This window comes from Triplophysa rosa, linkage group LG7 (genome assembly GCF_024868665.1).
Source record: "Triplophysa rosa linkage group LG7, Trosa_1v2, whole genome shotgun sequence".
NCBI lineage: Eukaryota > Metazoa > Chordata > Actinopteri > Cypriniformes > Nemacheilidae > Triplophysa > Triplophysa rosa.
In genome coordinates this window covers 2,883,337-2,902,510 of record NC_079896.1, presented here as the reverse complement: position 1 = coordinate 2,902,510, position 19,174 = coordinate 2,883,337, and the positions used below count along the sequence as shown (strand labels likewise).

The 19,174-nt window shown below is 39.5% G+C and overlaps 1 protein-coding gene across 1 annotated transcript in view; it reads left to right on the top strand.

Annotated features, from left to right (window-relative positions):
* LOC130556533 (membrane-associated guanylate kinase, WW and PDZ domain-containing protein 3) overlaps positions 1 to 19,174 on the top strand; it is a 104,368-nt gene that overhangs the window by 45,912 nt on the left and 39,282 nt on the right. The window contains 3 exon segments of the mRNA XM_057337636.1: positions 8,719 to 8,838; positions 12,233 to 12,439; positions 13,811 to 13,985. Of these exon segments, the coding sequence (XP_057193619.1) occupies positions 8,719 to 8,838; positions 12,233 to 12,439; positions 13,811 to 13,985 (502 nt within the window).

Genomic DNA, 19,174 nt, shown 5'->3' with positions numbered 1-19,174 from the left:
GGTCCATAAATCACACTCAAATTTGAGTGTAAGGATTAGAGAAAGATTTTGTAACTGTTGTGGCTCTTCAACCTGATCTCATGGGAATTCTTAACTATTGTACAAGGTGGCTTATTCGTATGAATTCGTACGTTGTGAATCATACAAAAAGGTACGATTGCTAGAAAAAAGCGATACTGAAGCCCCACCCCTAACCCCGTCCCTAAATCCGACATTACTGGCGTGAAAGCGAATCATACTATGATGTACGAATAAGATTGGATGAATTCGTACGAATTAGCCAAAATGAGCCACATAGTAAAATCGTTACGTTTTTGCCGTGAGATTGGGTTGGGCTCTTAAGGCAAAACTTGTTGAATTATTTATGAAATATCATGCGTAAAATGAACACGGTATTGATCATCATGATTTTCCGCTCGGTTATTGTCAAAACCGGTATATTGTGACCAGTGTTGGGTGTAACTAGTTACTAAGTAATTAGTTACTGAAATTTAATTACTTTTCCCTTATAAAAGTAAAGTAAGGGATTACTCTTATATTTCTGTAATTTAATCACAGTTACGCAAATCATACTATAATGTAGGAATAAAATTGGACGAATTAGTACAAATTAGCCAAACTGAGCCACATCGTTAAATCCTTACGTTTGTGATTGCGTTGGGCTCTTAAGGCAAAACTTATTATCGTGCGTAAAATTAACACGGTATTGATAATCGTGATTTTCCCCAAGGTTATTGTCAAAACCGGTATATTGTGACCAGCGTTGGTTTAACTAGTTACTAAGTAATTAGTTGCTGTAATTTAATTACTTTTCCCTTGAAAAGTAAAGTAAGGGATTACTCTTATTTTTCTGTAATTTAATTACAGTTACTTCTGATGAACTGAACTAAATACTGTGTAATATATTCAATAGTGGAAGTGACATCAAAATTAAAAGTCTAACTTTAAAACGTATTCTTTAATGTATCCTTCTAACATTTGTATACTTCGGTCAGTTAATAAGAATAATTTCAGTAGTTATTTATTATTTATTTGAATTAATTAAATATGTCTTATCATGTCTATCCAAGAATCATTTCTAATCGAGGTTGATGTAGGATATAGAAAGTAATTAGTAATAAGTGATTAAAAACTTTTTGGAGAGAGTAATTTGTACAGTAATCTAATTACACTATTGAATATGCTAGTAATTAATTACTTTTTCAGAGTAACTTTCCCAACACTGATTGTGACACCCCTAGTTGTTACTTCAACAAGTTTTTACCAAATACTTAATGATTGTTTCATGTAAAATATTGCCAAAAATGATCAAAGTAATACAAATTAATGTAACACCATACATTTTATGAATATTTCATTGTGCAAATATTCCAGATACACTCTCTCTCTCTCCACCAATCTCATCTCCTCAGTCTTTTCTCATTTGGTCTCCAGAAAAAGGTGTTTGGTCCGCTGGTGTCTATATTAGTTAATCTGGGAGACAGAGCATCTCCTCAGGCAAAAACTCTTCTGGATCACTGCAGCTCGGCACCAACCGCCCTTTGTGATGCACCGTGTGAGACGTTTGCACCGCACACAGTTTCTCTCCAGATTTTTTTTCTAAGAAGTAGCACGTTTCTCGCTCAGCTAGTTTTTTATTCCCTCTTCAGTTTAATTTGACAGGTGATGAACCGGTCGTGAAACGCACTGAGAGTTGAATTTACTTAGCGCTTGCTCCACTTTAACACACTGAATTTAACACAAAACGGGGGGGATTTAGCAATGATGAAACCCGCCCGCTGATAGCGATGCTTGCATTGCTTAGTGCCAGAATTACCGAAGACACTGTGCGGATGCAGCGTTGCGATCTGGTTTTTGGATAAGTTTTGTGAATAAGATGGATATATAAAGAGTCTATTTTACATAGGACCATTACTGTACTTCAAGACCCTCTAAAGTGATGTGAAATGCACACCTCCGTTCGATGCGTTGACGTAATTTCCATTGAAACAGAAGTTAGGTCGAGACGTATTGTGTCATGGCTCTGCTTCCTTAGTCATGTTTTTCTTGGTCCTGTAGCAGAGCCATGACAAAGTCTTTGGTTATGTGTGGAGAGAAACATATTATTGTCCATTTGACAGTAATATACGTTCTCTCCAGTGTCTTGTCATTGGCCCCATTCCTCTTGTTTCCTCGTTATCTTTCCCTAAGTGTTTGATTACCCACACCTGCCCCGTGTCGTTATCCCTCGTTTGTCTTCCCTTTAAATACCCTCTTGTTTCTTTGTCTTGTGCTCGTGGATTGTACTGTATTCTTATGTACCGTGTATTGTGTTCATGCCTGTCGTCTTGATTCCGTGCCTTGTCCAGTGTTCCTGTTTCCAGCCTTGTCCTTGTTCCGTGAGTCTTGTGGTCTACCCTGTTGTGTTTTTGATTTAAGACGTTTGGTCGTGTCATTTAGTTTAGTGTTCTTGTTTTCATTTTGCCCCCTCGTGGGAAGTCTTTTATTTCAAGTTTATTCCTTAGTTCTGTTTTCCCCCATTGTGGGTGTTTTTTGTTCTGTTTTGTTTAAAATAAATATTTTCTGTTAACCCCCACTGCCTGCCTGCTTGGGTCTCTTCTCTGCACTCACATCCTGTCAGAATCCACTGAACCATGAAGCTGAACCCAGCAGGCAGCATGATCCACCCACGATCCCGCCAGACTCACCTCCTCTGCAGCCACCGTCAGGGAGATGACAATATCATGAACTATGTCGACCCTTCCTAAAGGCTGCAGAGGAGGCAGTTTATACAGAGCAGGTGGTTTTTGGGGAGGCGGAACTCGCAGGTCCTGTTCATCGGTGGCCTCAGGGACCCTCTGTCGCGGGCGGAGATGAGGATGCTGAGACCACTGGACTTCGAGTGCACGGTGAGATATGCCATGAACCGCCCGGAGTCCAGGGTCTCAGCCCAGCCGCTACCCATCTTCCCTACCCGCGATCCCGAGGATCGCGTATGGAGATCGGGGTCATCGGCATGGCCGCACCTCCGCCTCTCCCCCGGCAGCTCCCTTCCACCCATCAGCATCCGTAGGCCGGCGCTAGACGAAGGGAGTCGTGGGACTCCCCGTCCGACTCCTCTGTACGGAGCTAAGCGGCTCCCCCATCGCTTCTTCCGCAGCCGCCACACGTTCTGTGGGCCGGCTCGAAGAAGAAGAAGGTCGAGGAGGGGGAACGACACCACCCAGCTCCGGTGCAGCCAGGATCCAGTCCGTGCAGACGCAGCCGGTGCAGCGCTCCAGTCCGGTGGCGCGCCAGCCGGTGCAGTCCAGTCCGGTGATCCAGCCGGCAGTCCAGTCCGGTGATCCAGCCGGCGTCCAGTCCGGTATCCAGCCGTGTCGAGTCCGGTGATCCAGCGTCTCGTGACCACTGTCCATCGGTGTGCCCGTGCCAGTCCGGTCAGCGATCCAGTCCGGTGCCAGCCGGCGTCCCAGCCGGTGATCCAGCCGCGCGTCGCCAGCCGGCGATCCGGTTAGCCGGCGTCAAGCCCTGTTCCAGCCGGCCTTCCAGCCGCCAGCTCACGGCCTCAAGCCGTCCAGCCGGCCTTTCCAGCCGGCTCCAGCCGGCGTGCAGCCCTCCCAGCCGGTGATCCAGCCGCGTCAGCCGCTTGTCCAGCCCGTCAGCCGGTTATCCAGCCGGCGTCCAAGCCGGCATCTTCCAGCCGTCCTTCCAGCCGGCGTCAGCCGGTGTCCAGCCGGCTGATCCAGCCGGCGTCAAGCCCTGTCCAGCCGGCCTTCCAGCCGGCGTTCAAGCCCTGTCCGCCGGCCTTCCAGCCGGCGTCAACTTTAGCCGGCCTGTCCAGCCGGTCCCTGGGAAGACTCCCAGGGCCAAAGGACTGTCTCCCCCCGGACTCCTCCTAAGTCCCCCAGGACTCCGCGCCCTCGAGCGCAGCCGGGAGACTGGGACTTTCCCCCCAACCCTCTTGGACTGCCCTCTATGTACTCTTGTTTTGCCCCACCCCCCTCCCATGTTTGTTGTTTTTGTTGTGCCACCCCAGTCCTGTAGTCTTGTTGTCCTGTCTACCCCTTGTCATGTTCACCATGTTTGTCTGGTTTTTGTCTTTGTCTCAGTCTGCCCTGTCTGTCCGTCTACCCCTTGGTGAGCACGCTGGAGGTGCTCATTAAAGGGGGGTCTGTCATGGCTCTGCTTCCTTAGTCATGTTTTTCTTGGTCCTGTAGCAGAGCCATGACAAAGTCTTTAGTTATGTGTGGAGAGAAACATATTATTGTCCTTTGACAGTAATATACGTTCTCTCCAGTGTCTTGTCATTGGTCCCATTCCTCTTGTTTCCTCTTATCTTTCCCTAAGTGTTTGATTACCCACACCTGCCCCGTGTCGTTATCCCTCGTTTGTCTTCCCTTTAAATACCCTCTTGTTTCTTTGTCTTGTGCTCGTGGATTGTACTGTATTCTTATGTACCGTGTATTGTGTTCATGCCTGTCGTCTTGATTCCGTGCCTTGTCCAGTGTTCCTGTTTCCAGCCTTGTCCTTGTTCCGTGAGTCTTGTGGTCTACCCTGTTGTGTTTTTGATTTAAGACGTTTGGTCGTGTCATTTAGTTTAGTGTTCTTGTTTTCATTTTGCCCCCTCGTGGGAAGTCTTTTATTTCAAGTTTATTCCTTAGTTCTGTTTTCCCCCATTGTGGGTGTTTTTTGTTCTGTTTTGTTAAAATAAATATTTTCTGTTAACCCCTTCACTGCCTGCCTGCGCTTGGGTTCTTCTCTGCACCACAACCTTGACATTGAGTAACTCCTCCCCTTTTTAAAATAGCCAATAGCGTTTCGTTTACCTCACAGCCTGGCATCCGATGAGACGCTGAAGTGCAGAATGAGGTCATAAAAATCATTAAAGTGAGAGAATGTAAGTTTTGAATGCTTTTATCTTCTAAATGGAGCACACTAGTTTATTGATATCCTTAAGCGTAACGTTCAGACTTAAAGCCAAAAAACTTTGACCATTAAAACCGTGAGCATATCCAGATGAGCGTTGTATTTGAGTGCACATTTGGCGTTTTAAAGAGCTGATTCAGGTGTCTGGATGGCAGTGATGGACGGATGCAGCACGGCCCGTATGCCAAATCCTGATAGTCTGAAACATCCTGCGCAATCTGGCGCTCAGAACTGGCCTGCGAGCTGCGATACTGCAATCATTTTGTGGGCGTGTTTGCAACATTACCTGATTTGCATAATGACTCTCAGCATAAACAATTTGGGGCATAATTGTGTCAATGAATAATGTGCGAATAACACTTTAAACATAATCATTGTTGCTGGAGTCCAATTTTAAGCTGTTGTTAAGAGAATAAAGAATACACTTTTGAAATAAGAGTCGTACATAAAAGGCTTCATATATATCAAATATAAATACGTCTCACTCCAAACTGATGTAAGACCAATAAATACATTTGAATGCATGACCACACACATTTAAACTTAATCTGTTTGGCCGGCACCGGTCATGTAAAGTAATTAGAAGAAACACCTGTAGTGTCTTACCTGCTTTCTCTTTAACACCTGAAATGTGTGAAAGTGTGTGTGTAAAACACCCGATGCTCAGAATAGCCCTCCAAACCGACGTCTGACGCGAGCATCTGCGGCTTATTTATAACAAGATCTCTCATTTCAGTCCGACCTTAACAGTTTAAGTAAAACGTTGCAGCTCTGATTGTTTTGTGAAGCTGTCACGATGTCTCGCGGGCTTTGAAAACAGGCTGTTATTGACTATATTGGACTCGTACATTTCACAGTTTGCAAGAAAAAGATCAGCAGTTTGCTGATGCTCATTTTAAAAGTGAAATCTTAAAGTGATAGCTCACCCCAAAATAAAACTTCTTTCATCATTTATTCACCCTCATGTCATTTCAAATCTGTATGACTTTCTTTCTTCTCCAGAACACAAAAGAAGATATTTTGAAGAATGTCGGTAATACTGCCCCCTGTTGGCTGCCATTGTAAGGACACTAAGACATTTCTCAAAATATAATAAAATAATAAATACAAATTGTGTCATCATTGCGTCTTTAACTCTTTTCACTGTGAAATACAAAAGAGTTAATGACGCAATGGTGACACAATTTGTATTTATTATTTTGTCCCTGGAAAGGTACAGTGGCAAAAAGGCCTGTTTCATTTTAGGGTGGAAAATAATCTTGATTTAAATTAACATTAATAAACATTTGTGGTGAACGAAATTTGGACTTTAGGAAAAATATAATTTTAAGAAATAAAACAATAATGTGACCCATTTAGACGGCGCAGTATACAGTCAGCGGAGATGCAAGTTTTTGTTTATTTGTGCATTTTAGCACAACAAACTGAAGCATCAGCTCCTTTACACTCAAGCTGTCTAAATCTAATTTTATCATTTTTAATAAATGCATTTTTGCTTCATCACACACACCATTCTTTGTGATTTCTATAGAGGTCGTGGGTCGCAAGGGCACGCAACCATGGATAAAAAAGCATCTCCCGAGGGCACAAATGTAAATGTAAAAATGAATGAGAGAATAAAAAATGTCTCTTTTGTTTGATGTTTATGGAAAATGAGCCCGCTCGAGATGATCCAAAATGACACAAAATGAGATTTACAAAAACAAAGAACTTCCCGTGGATGCCAACATTTCAAGTACAGCATTTTCTTCCCATCCTAAGTCAATCTTGTGCTTGGCCTAGTTACTTCGCTATCTCTCTCGCTCTCGCTCTCTCTCTCTCTCTTTACCACAGTCAGTATATTAAGAGACAAGCGGAAAGGCAAAAGAAGACAGAGAGAATGGAAAGGGAGCTAGAGGGCATTTGGTGTTTATGGTCACAAATCTGTTTTATGGGGCCATGAACAAAATTTCTTAAAAGCCGCTGTGATGGAGAGACATAAAGAACAGCCCAAGGTGCCACTAGTATCCTTCATCCAACCAAACGCTGCCAGAGCAGGTGCTCGCCCGGGGATCTCTGGACCTCTTTCAGAACCGGCCCGACTTGTAGTAAAATGTAAAGGAATCAGTTAATTTTTATTTGCTCTTCAGTTTGGCTAAGTACTCTACTGCAGATACTTCTCATTTCATTTTGGTACATCTTATGTAAATGTCCTTCAGATGACAGTAGAGCCTGGTGGCATTTTCCAGCGCACACAAGAACAGAGTCGAGAAATGTCATATTTTATTTTTGGCCTTTTAGTCGTGAGAAATGCCACCCTCGGATGGCTCTTATGAGGATTTTGCAGCCCACCTCCGAAATGAGGTCCAAACATATACAGTTTATTCTTGATATTTATAAGCAAACACAGAGACACCCTCACACAGACAAACATCAGAACAAACTGTTTTATTAGCTTGAAAATAAACCCCTGTGTGGGCATACAGTCAAACATTTAAAGGAACAGTAAACCAAAAGATGAAAATGTCTTTTTTCTTTCATTTGTGGAACACAAATGAAGATGATTTAAGACGTAATTCTTTCATACTGATGAGAACCAATGACCCATGTTCTAGATGCAACTTGTTTGGACGTATAATTTAAGATTTACGTGTAAAAACTTTAAATAACATACAGTATATTTCTATTTATTTGCTTTTAAAATAAAGTTTTTTATGGTACTTTTATTTTCATATTTTTGAAGATCAACAGCCCCAGTCCCTATCCACTTATGGTACATTGTGTGGAATATTTAGCAAATTTAGCAAACTTTTTCTTTTTTAGAGAGAAAATAATAATTTGTGAAAGATTTTTATAAAGTAGGTCTTTTAATGCCGGCGATACCCAGTGACCAATGTTCTAGATCGTGTTGATGCCGCATGTTTGTATATGCATACACATACAGTGAGATTGCGTAAAAACTAAAACTATACTTTTTATCATTTACTTTACCCAAAGCTTTTAAAATAAGGTTGTTTTATTTTGGCTTTTTTGGAGATCGACAGCCCAAGTCCCTATCCGCGTACATTGTAAAGAATTTTTCGGAAATAAAAAAGAAAAACACGTTGGTTTGAAAATACACGAGGGTGAGTAAAGTATGACAAAATTTGGGGGTAAACTACCTTTTAAGAGCTTTTGTAGAGTTTATCACAACTGCCATGTGAAAGTACAATTTTTACCCACGTTCACTTTTTAACAATCCACAATTCCTCTGAGACCAAATTTCAACTTATTCAGTATGTGCACACTCTTCTTCTGTCACCATTTCCCATGTGAATAGTGCAATCTGTGACTACACTTGCTTGACTAATTCTAAATAACATAAGATATCCTCTGATGTGATGTAATATGTCCCTTGTTCTTCTCCCTTTGGTTAATTAAGCTCTCTCTCTCTCTCTCGCTCTCTCTCTCTCTCTCTCTCTCTCTCTCACACACACACGTCTCTCTCGCTAAACCATTTTCACAGAGATCGTGTTAAAGCGCATGCTGTTTCATCCTTTAACTCCACAAACTGGCAAAAGTCTTGTTTGCCATCTTCCCATCCAACGCTTTCACAGTTCTGAGAATCCCAGTTTCAGGATTCTGGGTCTGGGATCAGTTCTATTTACAGTTTTGCAATTTCTAACAGGATGAACTTGTTCTTGAGGGAAATGTTGGATATGAGCCAGGGAATCAAACTTTTATTCTGAGGCTGTTTAGACGGGCACAAAGTTTGCATGCGAAGGGGACCGTGGGTGTAAGATATTTAAATCAGAACTGGTTCACGGTGCCTGATTGTGTTTGTTTTATTGGAAGGTACCACCCGGCTGCCCAGAGACGGGGAAGTTCCAGGAGTGGACTATAATTTCATCAGCGTGGGGGATTTTCGCATCCTGGAAGAGAGCGGATTATTGCTGGAGAGCGGAACATATGATGGTATGAAAAACTGTGAAAACTTTGGAGATGCATCTGCACCAGCATCGTCACCAAAGTGGCACGAATGTGCAAAAACACATGTGATCACATGGTTTTTGGATTCTTTTCTCCCATATAAACTCTCTTTGCGATTATAGATATGCGAAATACGAAGCATACGTATTTCTGTAATTGAAGTTCATGGTGGCACAAAAGATGGTTTTCTATGTTTATTCTCAGATACAGAAAGAAATAAGACCAAGTGTTGGTTGTCATGACAACGGTAATACAGTGCTAATACAGCACTTAATTTTTGTGCAACCGAAGCGTTAAACTTGAGCTCAGTGATTTCAACACTACTCTTTTTCTGTCTGCCAAACCGTGACATTTACTTCTGAGAATGTGAATCTATAGTTTTAACATTGATAATAGTGTAATTTTCTAGACAGATGTGTTTAAACCGTCACAGGCACCTCGAGGCATTCGTCTTTTCCAAAAAGAATGTAATGACAAAGTTCAAAAACCTCTTGGAATCACACAGACGGCGACTCAGAATGGGATTACACCGTGCAAAATCTTTACTTGGCTCGAGGTACAAAAATATTTAGTAAGTGAATATTCCAGCTCAAATATGACAAATTCAGAAGTTTGTCTCTGTTCTGTTCATGAATGAAAAGCAGCAAAGCTCTGTGTGTTCGTCTACAGTCTGGTGACTTTGGTTATCTCTGTCCTGAGAGACAGATAGTGTGCCAGCCGAGTGTAGTTTGTGTCCTCACGTCTATAGTGGGACCAGACTTATGCCAAGCAAAGCCTGCTGGGACAGGGAGCCAAGCCAGTCTGAAATGCCCATATGTGTCCCGCTCGCGAATCCAAACATGCACACGCACGTGTGTGCACAGACACATGCACAGACCAATCCCAGCAGACTGTGCCTTAAAGGAGCAGTTCACCCAAAAATGTCGGTAAGATTTTATCATCCCTCACAAATATTAAGCTTTATGGTTTTATTACATGCAGTAATAGTTTAACTATAGTATTTGTAGTAAAACCATAGAAACCACAAATTTACTGGTTTCAAATTTACAAAAAAACACCTGGATGCACATTTACCAAACAGCCAAAATGATATGATATGTTTTTTTAGACGGACAGCATATTTATTTCTCGGCGAGTCTGTGCTTGAGCAATAGTAAAGATGCTAGGCCTTCCTAATCCCTCATTCCGGCAGTGTTGATCAATTTAGAGCCCTCAGGACGGCTTTTAATTTAATCCTGTCTAAGCAAGCTTGGTTGAATAAAGAGTTGATCCAGATCAATAAAGATTTACCAGGCGTTGACAGCAAACAGACACTGAGAATCTTACGGGGGATGTGAAACAGTTCGTTGTACTTACTGTCTGTGGAGTCATAGATCAGCACTATTCCTGGACAATGAATGAAGATATGTTATTTTACTGAGTTATGAATTTAGACTGGGTAATTCAAATTAAACATATGAGAGTCCAGGACACACAAAGCATTTCTAGCGAGTCTAAATACATAGTAATTTGTTGTTTCTTAAAGAGAAAACATATGCTATTTTAAATACTATTTAGGGCATTATGTAAATTCAGATGTTGTGATACAGATAAATGAGTTTATAATTTAGTATATTTAAGAAATTTGGATTAATGCATTAACCAATCCATTTGTTTTTATTAAATTATGATTTTTTAATTTATCATATACCCAAAAGTGGACACCACAGAAAATGTTCATTCAACAGTTGGTTTATTGAGTTACTATAGTTTTGTTTTTAGTTTTGATTAGTTTTTTTAACATATTAAATTAGCTTTTCTTTTTAGGTTTTTATGTTACTTTTAGTTCCATTTTTTGCTATTTTGCTTTATGCTTTTGTCATTTCATTATTTGTTTGTTTATTTTTTTATGTTGCTATATAAGATTAATAAATTGTTATTTTAGGGGTTTTTTTTGTTAATTATTATAATTTGCTTTAAACTTATTTCAGTTTATTTCTGAGGCAACATTTAAAATTTTTCCAATGATTTTTAGGCCAATATTTTATTTGTTTTCAATGAACACAAACTTTTTCAAAGTTTTAATTTAAGGAAAGTAGATAACCTTGGCTTCTACAAAGCACAGCATGAAAATTAAATCATCATTTACTTACCCTTATTTCATTCCAAACCTGTATGACTTTCTTTCTTTCTTCTGCAGAACACAAAAGAAGATATTTCAAAGAATGTTAAGAACATTGGCCCTATTGACTTCAATTGAATGAACACAAAACCAAAAACCACTGAGGCATTCCTCAAAATATCTTCTTTTGTGTTTCACAAATGAAAGATTCTTGTAGGTTTTGAGCAACATGAGGGTGAATAAATCATTTTTTTTTTCATTTTCATTTTATTTTCTGTGTAAACTATCCCTTTAATGTCATAGTATGCATAAAAATGTACTATGATGATGTTGTAGATTGATTTTGTGCCAATTTTCAAAAGTCAAACACAGCTGGTTGGTTTCGCATGTAGTTGCTCATAATGTAAAGCAAACATTATGTCGGCAACCCGTAAAGCACCTTTACACCCTGTCACGGGATAAAAGGAGATCTAATTTGTATATGAATAAGGATTGGGTGCATATTCATGAGAGGTGAGCCGAGTTGTCAACGCTAGTTAATTGCTTATGAAAAAGGGTATTCCCATGTGCTTTCCTTTCCTATTTGCCAATTAAGCGGCGTAGAATTTACAATCTAACAGGAGAAGATTAATCTCTCTGCTGATTAAAAGGATTATATTTTACATCGCAAAAGATGAATATTTGACCTAAAACTGTACTTTTTCTTAAACAGACACTAATGATGTTGAAGAGAAGCCTATTTATTTTCTGGATGAAGGGAACGAACAAACAAAACAACAAATTTGGATGATTTAAATTAATCTGCATTTAATTAGCGAAGGTTGAACGCTTGATTTGAATAGACGTCTTTCCATTGGCTGCGTCTAATACTTAGATTGATTCTTTTAGTTTAACATCAAAAGGAGATAATGAAGCACAAACCTTCATACACACACACACACACACAATATATAAATCACCAAATTAGAAATGTATTTAACTTCATTATGTCGCTTCACTGATTGGCTGTGCCGTTGTGCATATTAATGAGCTGACTTTTGCGTCAGACGATAGCTGGAGACGTTTTATTACTGAATCCAGTGGTGAATGTAATTGCTTTTACAGCTCCTACAAATAAAAAATGAATAACATTTCACACTACATAATGGATAGGCGACAACTAAAACTTACTTTTTAAGTAGAAAGTGAGCAAAGAGAGAGAGAAGAAAGTGGATAAAAGTATTGGCCAAATGCATAAAATTGTGTTAAACAAACAAGGCTTCTTTTTAATCTCTTCAGGTAACTTTTATGGCACCCCCAAACCCCCTGCCGAGCCCAACTTGGTTCAGCCCGACCTGGTGGACCAGGTCCTGTTTGAGGAGGAGTACGGCTCCGAGGTCCAAAGAAAGCGAACCACCTCCGTCAGCAAGATAGACCGCAAGGATAGCGTCGTTCCTGAGGAAGAAGAGGATGAGGAACGACCGCAGCTGTCGAACGGCATCCCGGGTACTTAACTTGAAATATACTGTATATGCATTTCAAAAAAGAAATGTTTTAGCCTCACATACTGTACATGACCATTTCAAAGGTGAACCATTGCAAACAGGTGCAAGACTGTAATATTACCCCAAAATTCACCCACTTAAGAAGTTTAGGACATCCATCCTAGCAGGCTTGACAAAATATTTTCCAAATTCGGGACACATCAATCCTGTTTTCATATACTGTATAGGTGCTGTAGGACAGTGTGTAAATTGACATGTTGATTTTCACACACAGCACCAAAATACCAAAATTGGACGTGTATCACAGCAATTCCATGTGAGTTTGTGTTTTTTAAGTATATTAGAGCAGCGTTTACATGATAACCTTGACATTTGAATACGATTAAGTACAATGGAATTATGGATCCACCACAGAATTATTTTTGGTAAGGGTTCCCTTAATAGTTCTTTAACATTCATTTTGTAGTGTTTTGTACACAATATTACACACTGTTTTACAACATTACCAAATGCTGGGTTCTTTTAATTCATGGTTGGGTCAAATATGGACAAACTGTAGGCTCTCTAAAACAGCCTTTGGGCTCATTCATATTTTACCCAACCATTGGGTTGAAACAACCCAGCATTTTTTATAGTGCGTTTAAATGCGCCAGCTCACAGACAAAATAATCATAATTAAAACAAATCGTTGTTTTCTGCAGTGTGTTGAGGTTAGTTAAAGGAACAGTTCTCCCAAAAATAAACTCAACTCAAATTGTACCAAATCCGTATACATTTCTTTGTTCTGATGAACACGGAGAAATGTATTTGGAAGAATGCTTTTAAAGCAACACTATAGAACTTTTGCTCATGGCTCCCCCAAGTGGTTGATAAGCGCAATTGTCTGTTACCGGTGTTGTAAATAATGTCGCTGTATAAGCTTCCCCGTGGGCACCGCAATGCACGTGAATTTGTTAACTAAGCTAATGGAACCGGCGAATCCAGAAACGTTGTTTGGAAACCATATCACACCCATTCCGCAAGGACGGGATGGGCGGGGCTGGGTGTCCCAACCCGAACACAGAACTTACAGAGTGTGGATGTCGCCGCTGTGAGGCTGCCCAGATAGCAGCGGCAGTAGAATTCGTTGTTCTACCACTGAAATAATTTAAGAGACATTATTTTAAGATTGAAAAAACTACAAGGTGTTGCTTTAACCAAACCGTTCTTGAGCACCATTGACTACCATAGTAGGAAACATGACAATGGAGGTCAAAAATGCCTGGCACGTTCTGTAAATAATGTAGGAAAAAGGTTTGCTCGGGCACCGTCCTACTTTGACATGCAAATGTCCTTCCCGCCGTAGTTTTGCATTGTGTTTTTACCTCTATAGAGAGAACAGAGGAGTGGAGGAAAGCTGTACCCAGCTACACTCAGTCCAGCGCGGGGGGCGGCGGGACGCTGGAACTCCGCACCTGGAGCTCTTTACCCAGAGACGACGGTCTGGAGCCACTGCCGTACAACTGGGAAATGGCTTACACGGAGACGGGCATGGTCTACTTCATCGAGTGAGTGTGTGTGTGTGTGTGTGTGTGTGGTCAAACTGAGATTTAGCTTGTGTTAGAACTGCATGAGAGCAAAGCTATTGGGACTCTATCTGTTTTTATTGTCTGTTTGTGCAGAACAAGGCCGACACTTTACATTGCGAGAATGAAGCGTCCACGTTTAGCATGAAAGAACAATACTGTATGTTGTCATTTTCAGGGGTTTGTTCGACTGTAAATGACTTTTTAAATGCAGTTTGAACTTTGCACTGGTGTAATGTAAGTACATCGGAGTTTTGATGTATTTGCACAGATCAAAACGTTCGCAAGCTCTCAAAAAGCATTCACAAGCTCTCAGTCTTTAGATCAGTCAGTGGCAGGTCAGATGACTATATTTGACTTTTCATTTGCTTAATTTTAACCCAAATGTTCTAAGAAACAAATTGGTCACCGGTTTATGATCAGATGGGTAAATGCACGACATAATACAGATGCTAAGAAAAGTTCAACAGGGCCTTTATTCCGACAACACACAAAACTTTTTTATATTCCTTTTTTGGCATAAAAATGGATGTTTTTTGTCACAGCACTTGGCTTGATATGATTTGACGCACCGTATTTCACAGGATATTGTTTTCTTTTCTTATTATTGGCTTCTTTCCAATGAATGTCACACGAGATTTGACAGACCGTGTACAGTACTGCAGGATATTCTTTTATATTTTGCTTTTTTGTTTGTTTCATTTTGCATTTAGTATACTAATTTAGTATTTATGCATTCTGCGTTTTCATGCAGGATGTTTTCAAAATTGTTTTTTATTGCTGAAGGCAATCTTTAGATATATACAGTATACATTCTGTCTGTATGTACGTATATAAATATACTGTAAATCAGAATGACTGTTTTTACAGTTGCGCCCCGTTATTCTGTTTTTCAACTTTAATAGGCATCAATTTTTCCCCTCCAAAGCCCTGCTGTCAGTTTCTATTCAGGTCGAATCTCAAGCTCCATCAACGCAGTTTTCTAGTTTGACAAACACCTGCTTTATCACTTTCTCTTCCCGCCTTACCGTTTTCTGATGTTTCTCTCACTCTGGAAGAAGTAGTGTTGCTTTTAAAAGTCAACAGCGGAGCTGTCACAACGAAAGAATAAATATAGCTCACAGTGTGGCCTAGATATCCTATAAAGAACAGAGTTTAACTTCTGTTTGTGCCTCTGCATCTGCGCTCGTGTGTGCGTGCACGCTTCCGTTCGGGAATCATAAATATTTTAGAGCTTCCACACAGTTTTCAGTTGAGGTTTTTTGGTTACGCTCATAAAACTCGTAACTGTGGACGATTGAAAATCTCAACCTGTTTTACCCGCAAGGCTTTGTGGTGTGGTGCGGTACGGTAAATTTCTTTGACACGTCTAAAAGCAGCTCTTAGTATAAAAGTAGTATACATCAAGTTTATTTGAGTTTATTTAAGTATATGTGAGCATAGTTATAAAAGTATATTTTTTAGTAAACTTTATGTGGTAAGTTCTAGTGTACTCGTAAGTGTACTATTTCAATACTATTTAGGACTAGGTGTAACAATACATCGATATGGATCGATGCATCGATTAAATTTCTAACGATACGATGAATCGATGCCACACGTAAAGTATCGTTATGAGGTACTCTCCACGTCCTCATTCCTCACCTAACGTCTGTCTAAGTGTATCTGTTTGTTCTTGTAAATGTCCCGTTTGGGACAGAGAGTGTGCAATTTTCAAAGAGTTTAATTAAACGTTCATTTGATATATTTTGGTTGCATTTTTTGAGTTATTAAAAATTGCACAAATGCTTGCCTAAACTGGACAAGCAATAAAAAAATCGTTAAATTAACCGAGTCGAATCTTAATCGTTTTGCAGAAATTTCCCAGGTATCGGCAAATATCAAATCGTTCGCGGAGAAAAACGATATTGCATTGTATTGTAATGGACTCTCCGATTTACACCCCTACTACTTAGGACTAAATTGGCCCACTTCTTAGTTTATTTATAAAATTGCACTTTTAAGTATACTTTGACATTTAAGTAGGGATGTAACGATTCACCGTGAGCCGGTTGAAAATCGGTTATAATGAGTGACGATTCAATTCGGTTGAGGCTTGAACTGAATCGCAATACATTTTTTGAACAGCAGGGGCCGCTATTTTCACTGCAAACCTAAACGTGGATGCTGATATTTCTTAAATGCAAAAAAATCCAAGAAAAGCACAGACAGTATTAGTTTGTTTATATTAAAGAGACTTTTTCTATTATTAATTTGTTATAAAATCGCAGTTTAGTTTTGTTATTTGAAATAAAACATTATTTTATTATGCAAAGAAACGTGAAGCATTTAAGAAATAATGCAAGGGAAGTTGTTCATTTCTAATTTGTTTCAACTCATTTTTTAAAAATAAATCGTGAGTAAATCGTGAATAAATCGCATCGTGAGATCAGAATCGTGAATCGCATCGCATCGTGAGCTGAGTGAATCGTTACATCCCTACAGCTAATAAATGAAAATAAACAACCAGAGAATAAAAACAACAAACGACAAGAGTTTGAAACCTGGCCAATTCCACAGGAAAAATCATCCTACTGAACGTTATAATTGTGGGTCAAAGGTGACCTGAAATACAGAAACTAAGAATGAATTGTTATGCCTTTAAAAACTGAAAAGGGACTTTGGTCAATTAATAATTCATGAGGTTTAACATGACATTATTGCAAACGACTGCAACAACAGTCCGTACTTTGAGTGCATCACAAATATTTCGCCATAAAAATGAATCGGTCGTAAACCGGATTTAATTTAATCTAATCTTATTTCTGTTTTTAAAGTGGTCACATGGTGCGAATACGTGTTTTTATGTCTTTGGTGTGTTAGAAGTTGCCCATGCATGTATTAGACACGTAAAATTGCAAAAATAAAGTGTCGGAACAAAAGATGCATTCTATCTAAAAGCGAATGCTCACCCAGACCTGCCTGAAATGCCTCGTGTAACCACACCCCGAAAAAATCGATGTCAGTTTGTGGTATAATTTGACTAAAACTGCCAAAATGTATACACAAGTAAGCTGGGCGTACCTGTCAGTACAATTGCTTCTAAATATGGTAAGAGGCGTTACATTTCCGTCAAATGCTTGCAGTATTAGACCAATCACTATGCACTGGTTAACTGACCAATCATAGCACACCTCGCTTTTCAGAGCGATGAGCTTTGTAAAAAATCTGCGCGATGAGGAGATACAAACATGCACGGTATGTGGAAAATACAGCGTTTTTGAACCTTAAATCGTGTATACACTAGGGATGCAACAATACAGCTCACCCACAGTTCAATACGAACCTCTGTTTTTCACCCACGGTTTTCGGTTCGGTTCTGATGGCTTCGGCACATTAAAGTGTTTTTACATTGTTTTATGCTTATGTGACAGGATCAGTAAAAACTTAAGAAAAAAACTATTTTACTGAAATTCTCTTTATTGTACTTGATTTATTTTATTATATTTAAGCAAAAATCAACTTGTACAAATTCCGGGTGTATTGAATAAATGTAAAGATTTACACAGGCAGCTCACAGCAGTTTTTGGTTTACGGTTCATCAACATGCCAGTAAAATAAGCTTCTTGAAGAGGTTTTGCGCATCAGAGTATTTAAAATGACGTAATGCAAAACTTGCGATTGCAGTAATGGAAGTAAACGTGCGCTCAATGGGAAAGGCCAAAGATAATATATTAACAAGGTGCGCCACTGCCATTGCAATAAATTGGAAGAAATGCACTTCTAAATAGCTGCTTGGAGGCGCTCTTGCTATGATTTAAATAGCTGTCCGAAAGGCCGCCGAGTGGCATGACTTTCGTTAAACGGACTTTGGCATGGTGCTGTAGATGCTCTTTCTGCATGTGCTGAGAGCAACGCGAACGTGCTGCTTTCGTATGCAGTGTAAAAATACATTCTTGATGTGCCAAAATTGGACATTATCACTTTAGTACAACGGGCATACAATAAAGCCAGCCCGCATCTGTTCGTCAGCATTACACTCTCGACAACAGCACATTGCTTCTCGTGTTGCGGGCAGTCTCGCTTCACCGCTCGACCACCACTCACTATTAGATATTACTCGTGGGGATGCGTTTATCTATCCCACCATACAGACAAACATGGACAGAGCCAGTTCACGGTTTAATTAAGCGCACAGAAAAATTTAAACGCAAAACCACAATTCACTTACACGTATTGAACCGTGGAGGTCGTACCGAACCTTTCAATATTATATTGAGTATTGTGGCATCCCTAGTATACACTAGGGCTGTCACGATTATGAAATTTGGCTGACGGTTAATTGTCTAGTAAATCATTGTGATTGTGACGATTAATTGTCTGTTTTAGAGCTTTGACATTTAATTCTCATACATTTTTGATTCAGCTTTATTGTTAATTTATTTCTCTCTCACCCGCAGTGCTCGTGAGACTTTATTTATTGTTTATTGTTCACCATATTGTTCTGAATATTAAAAAAAATGTATTTTCTTGGAAATACATCGGAAAATATTGGTTTATCATATATTTAAGGTTTAGGCTTTTACCTGTCAATAATACAACCGCCAAATACTTGTAAATTAAGTAAATTGATCAGGAGTGAAGCCACCATTGATATGCTATCAGTCATAGAAATGCTATCAGTCATAGAAATGCTTCTAGTCTGTTTTTTTCTCACTTACAAGATTACAATAAAATTTTACTTCTATGTTAATGAAGTTTTGGTAGACTGGTTTTCACACTGAGATTATCTTAAATAATATTAAATTGTACTGCAGGTTATTTTTATAATATATGCTTTAGTTTTTATTGTGTTGTGGTGGTAAATTTTACAAGTATTACAATGCTTTAGTTACAATAAATACACTCAAATATGTAATATGCAGATGCACTACAGCTCCCCCTAGTGTCTTCTATAGAGATGTGCAATAATTGCGATAATATGAAACCATCGCGACACGGCCAAACAATCACGATGAGACGATTATTTAATAATCGTGACAGCCCTAGTATACACATTGCATTACATCTAAAACAAACGATAATATTCATTTTAGCCTAGGGGTGTGCGATATGACGATATTTGATCGCGAACGATTAAAATGACAGCACGATCCACTTTTTAGGAAAAATCGTTACATCGTCCTATATAG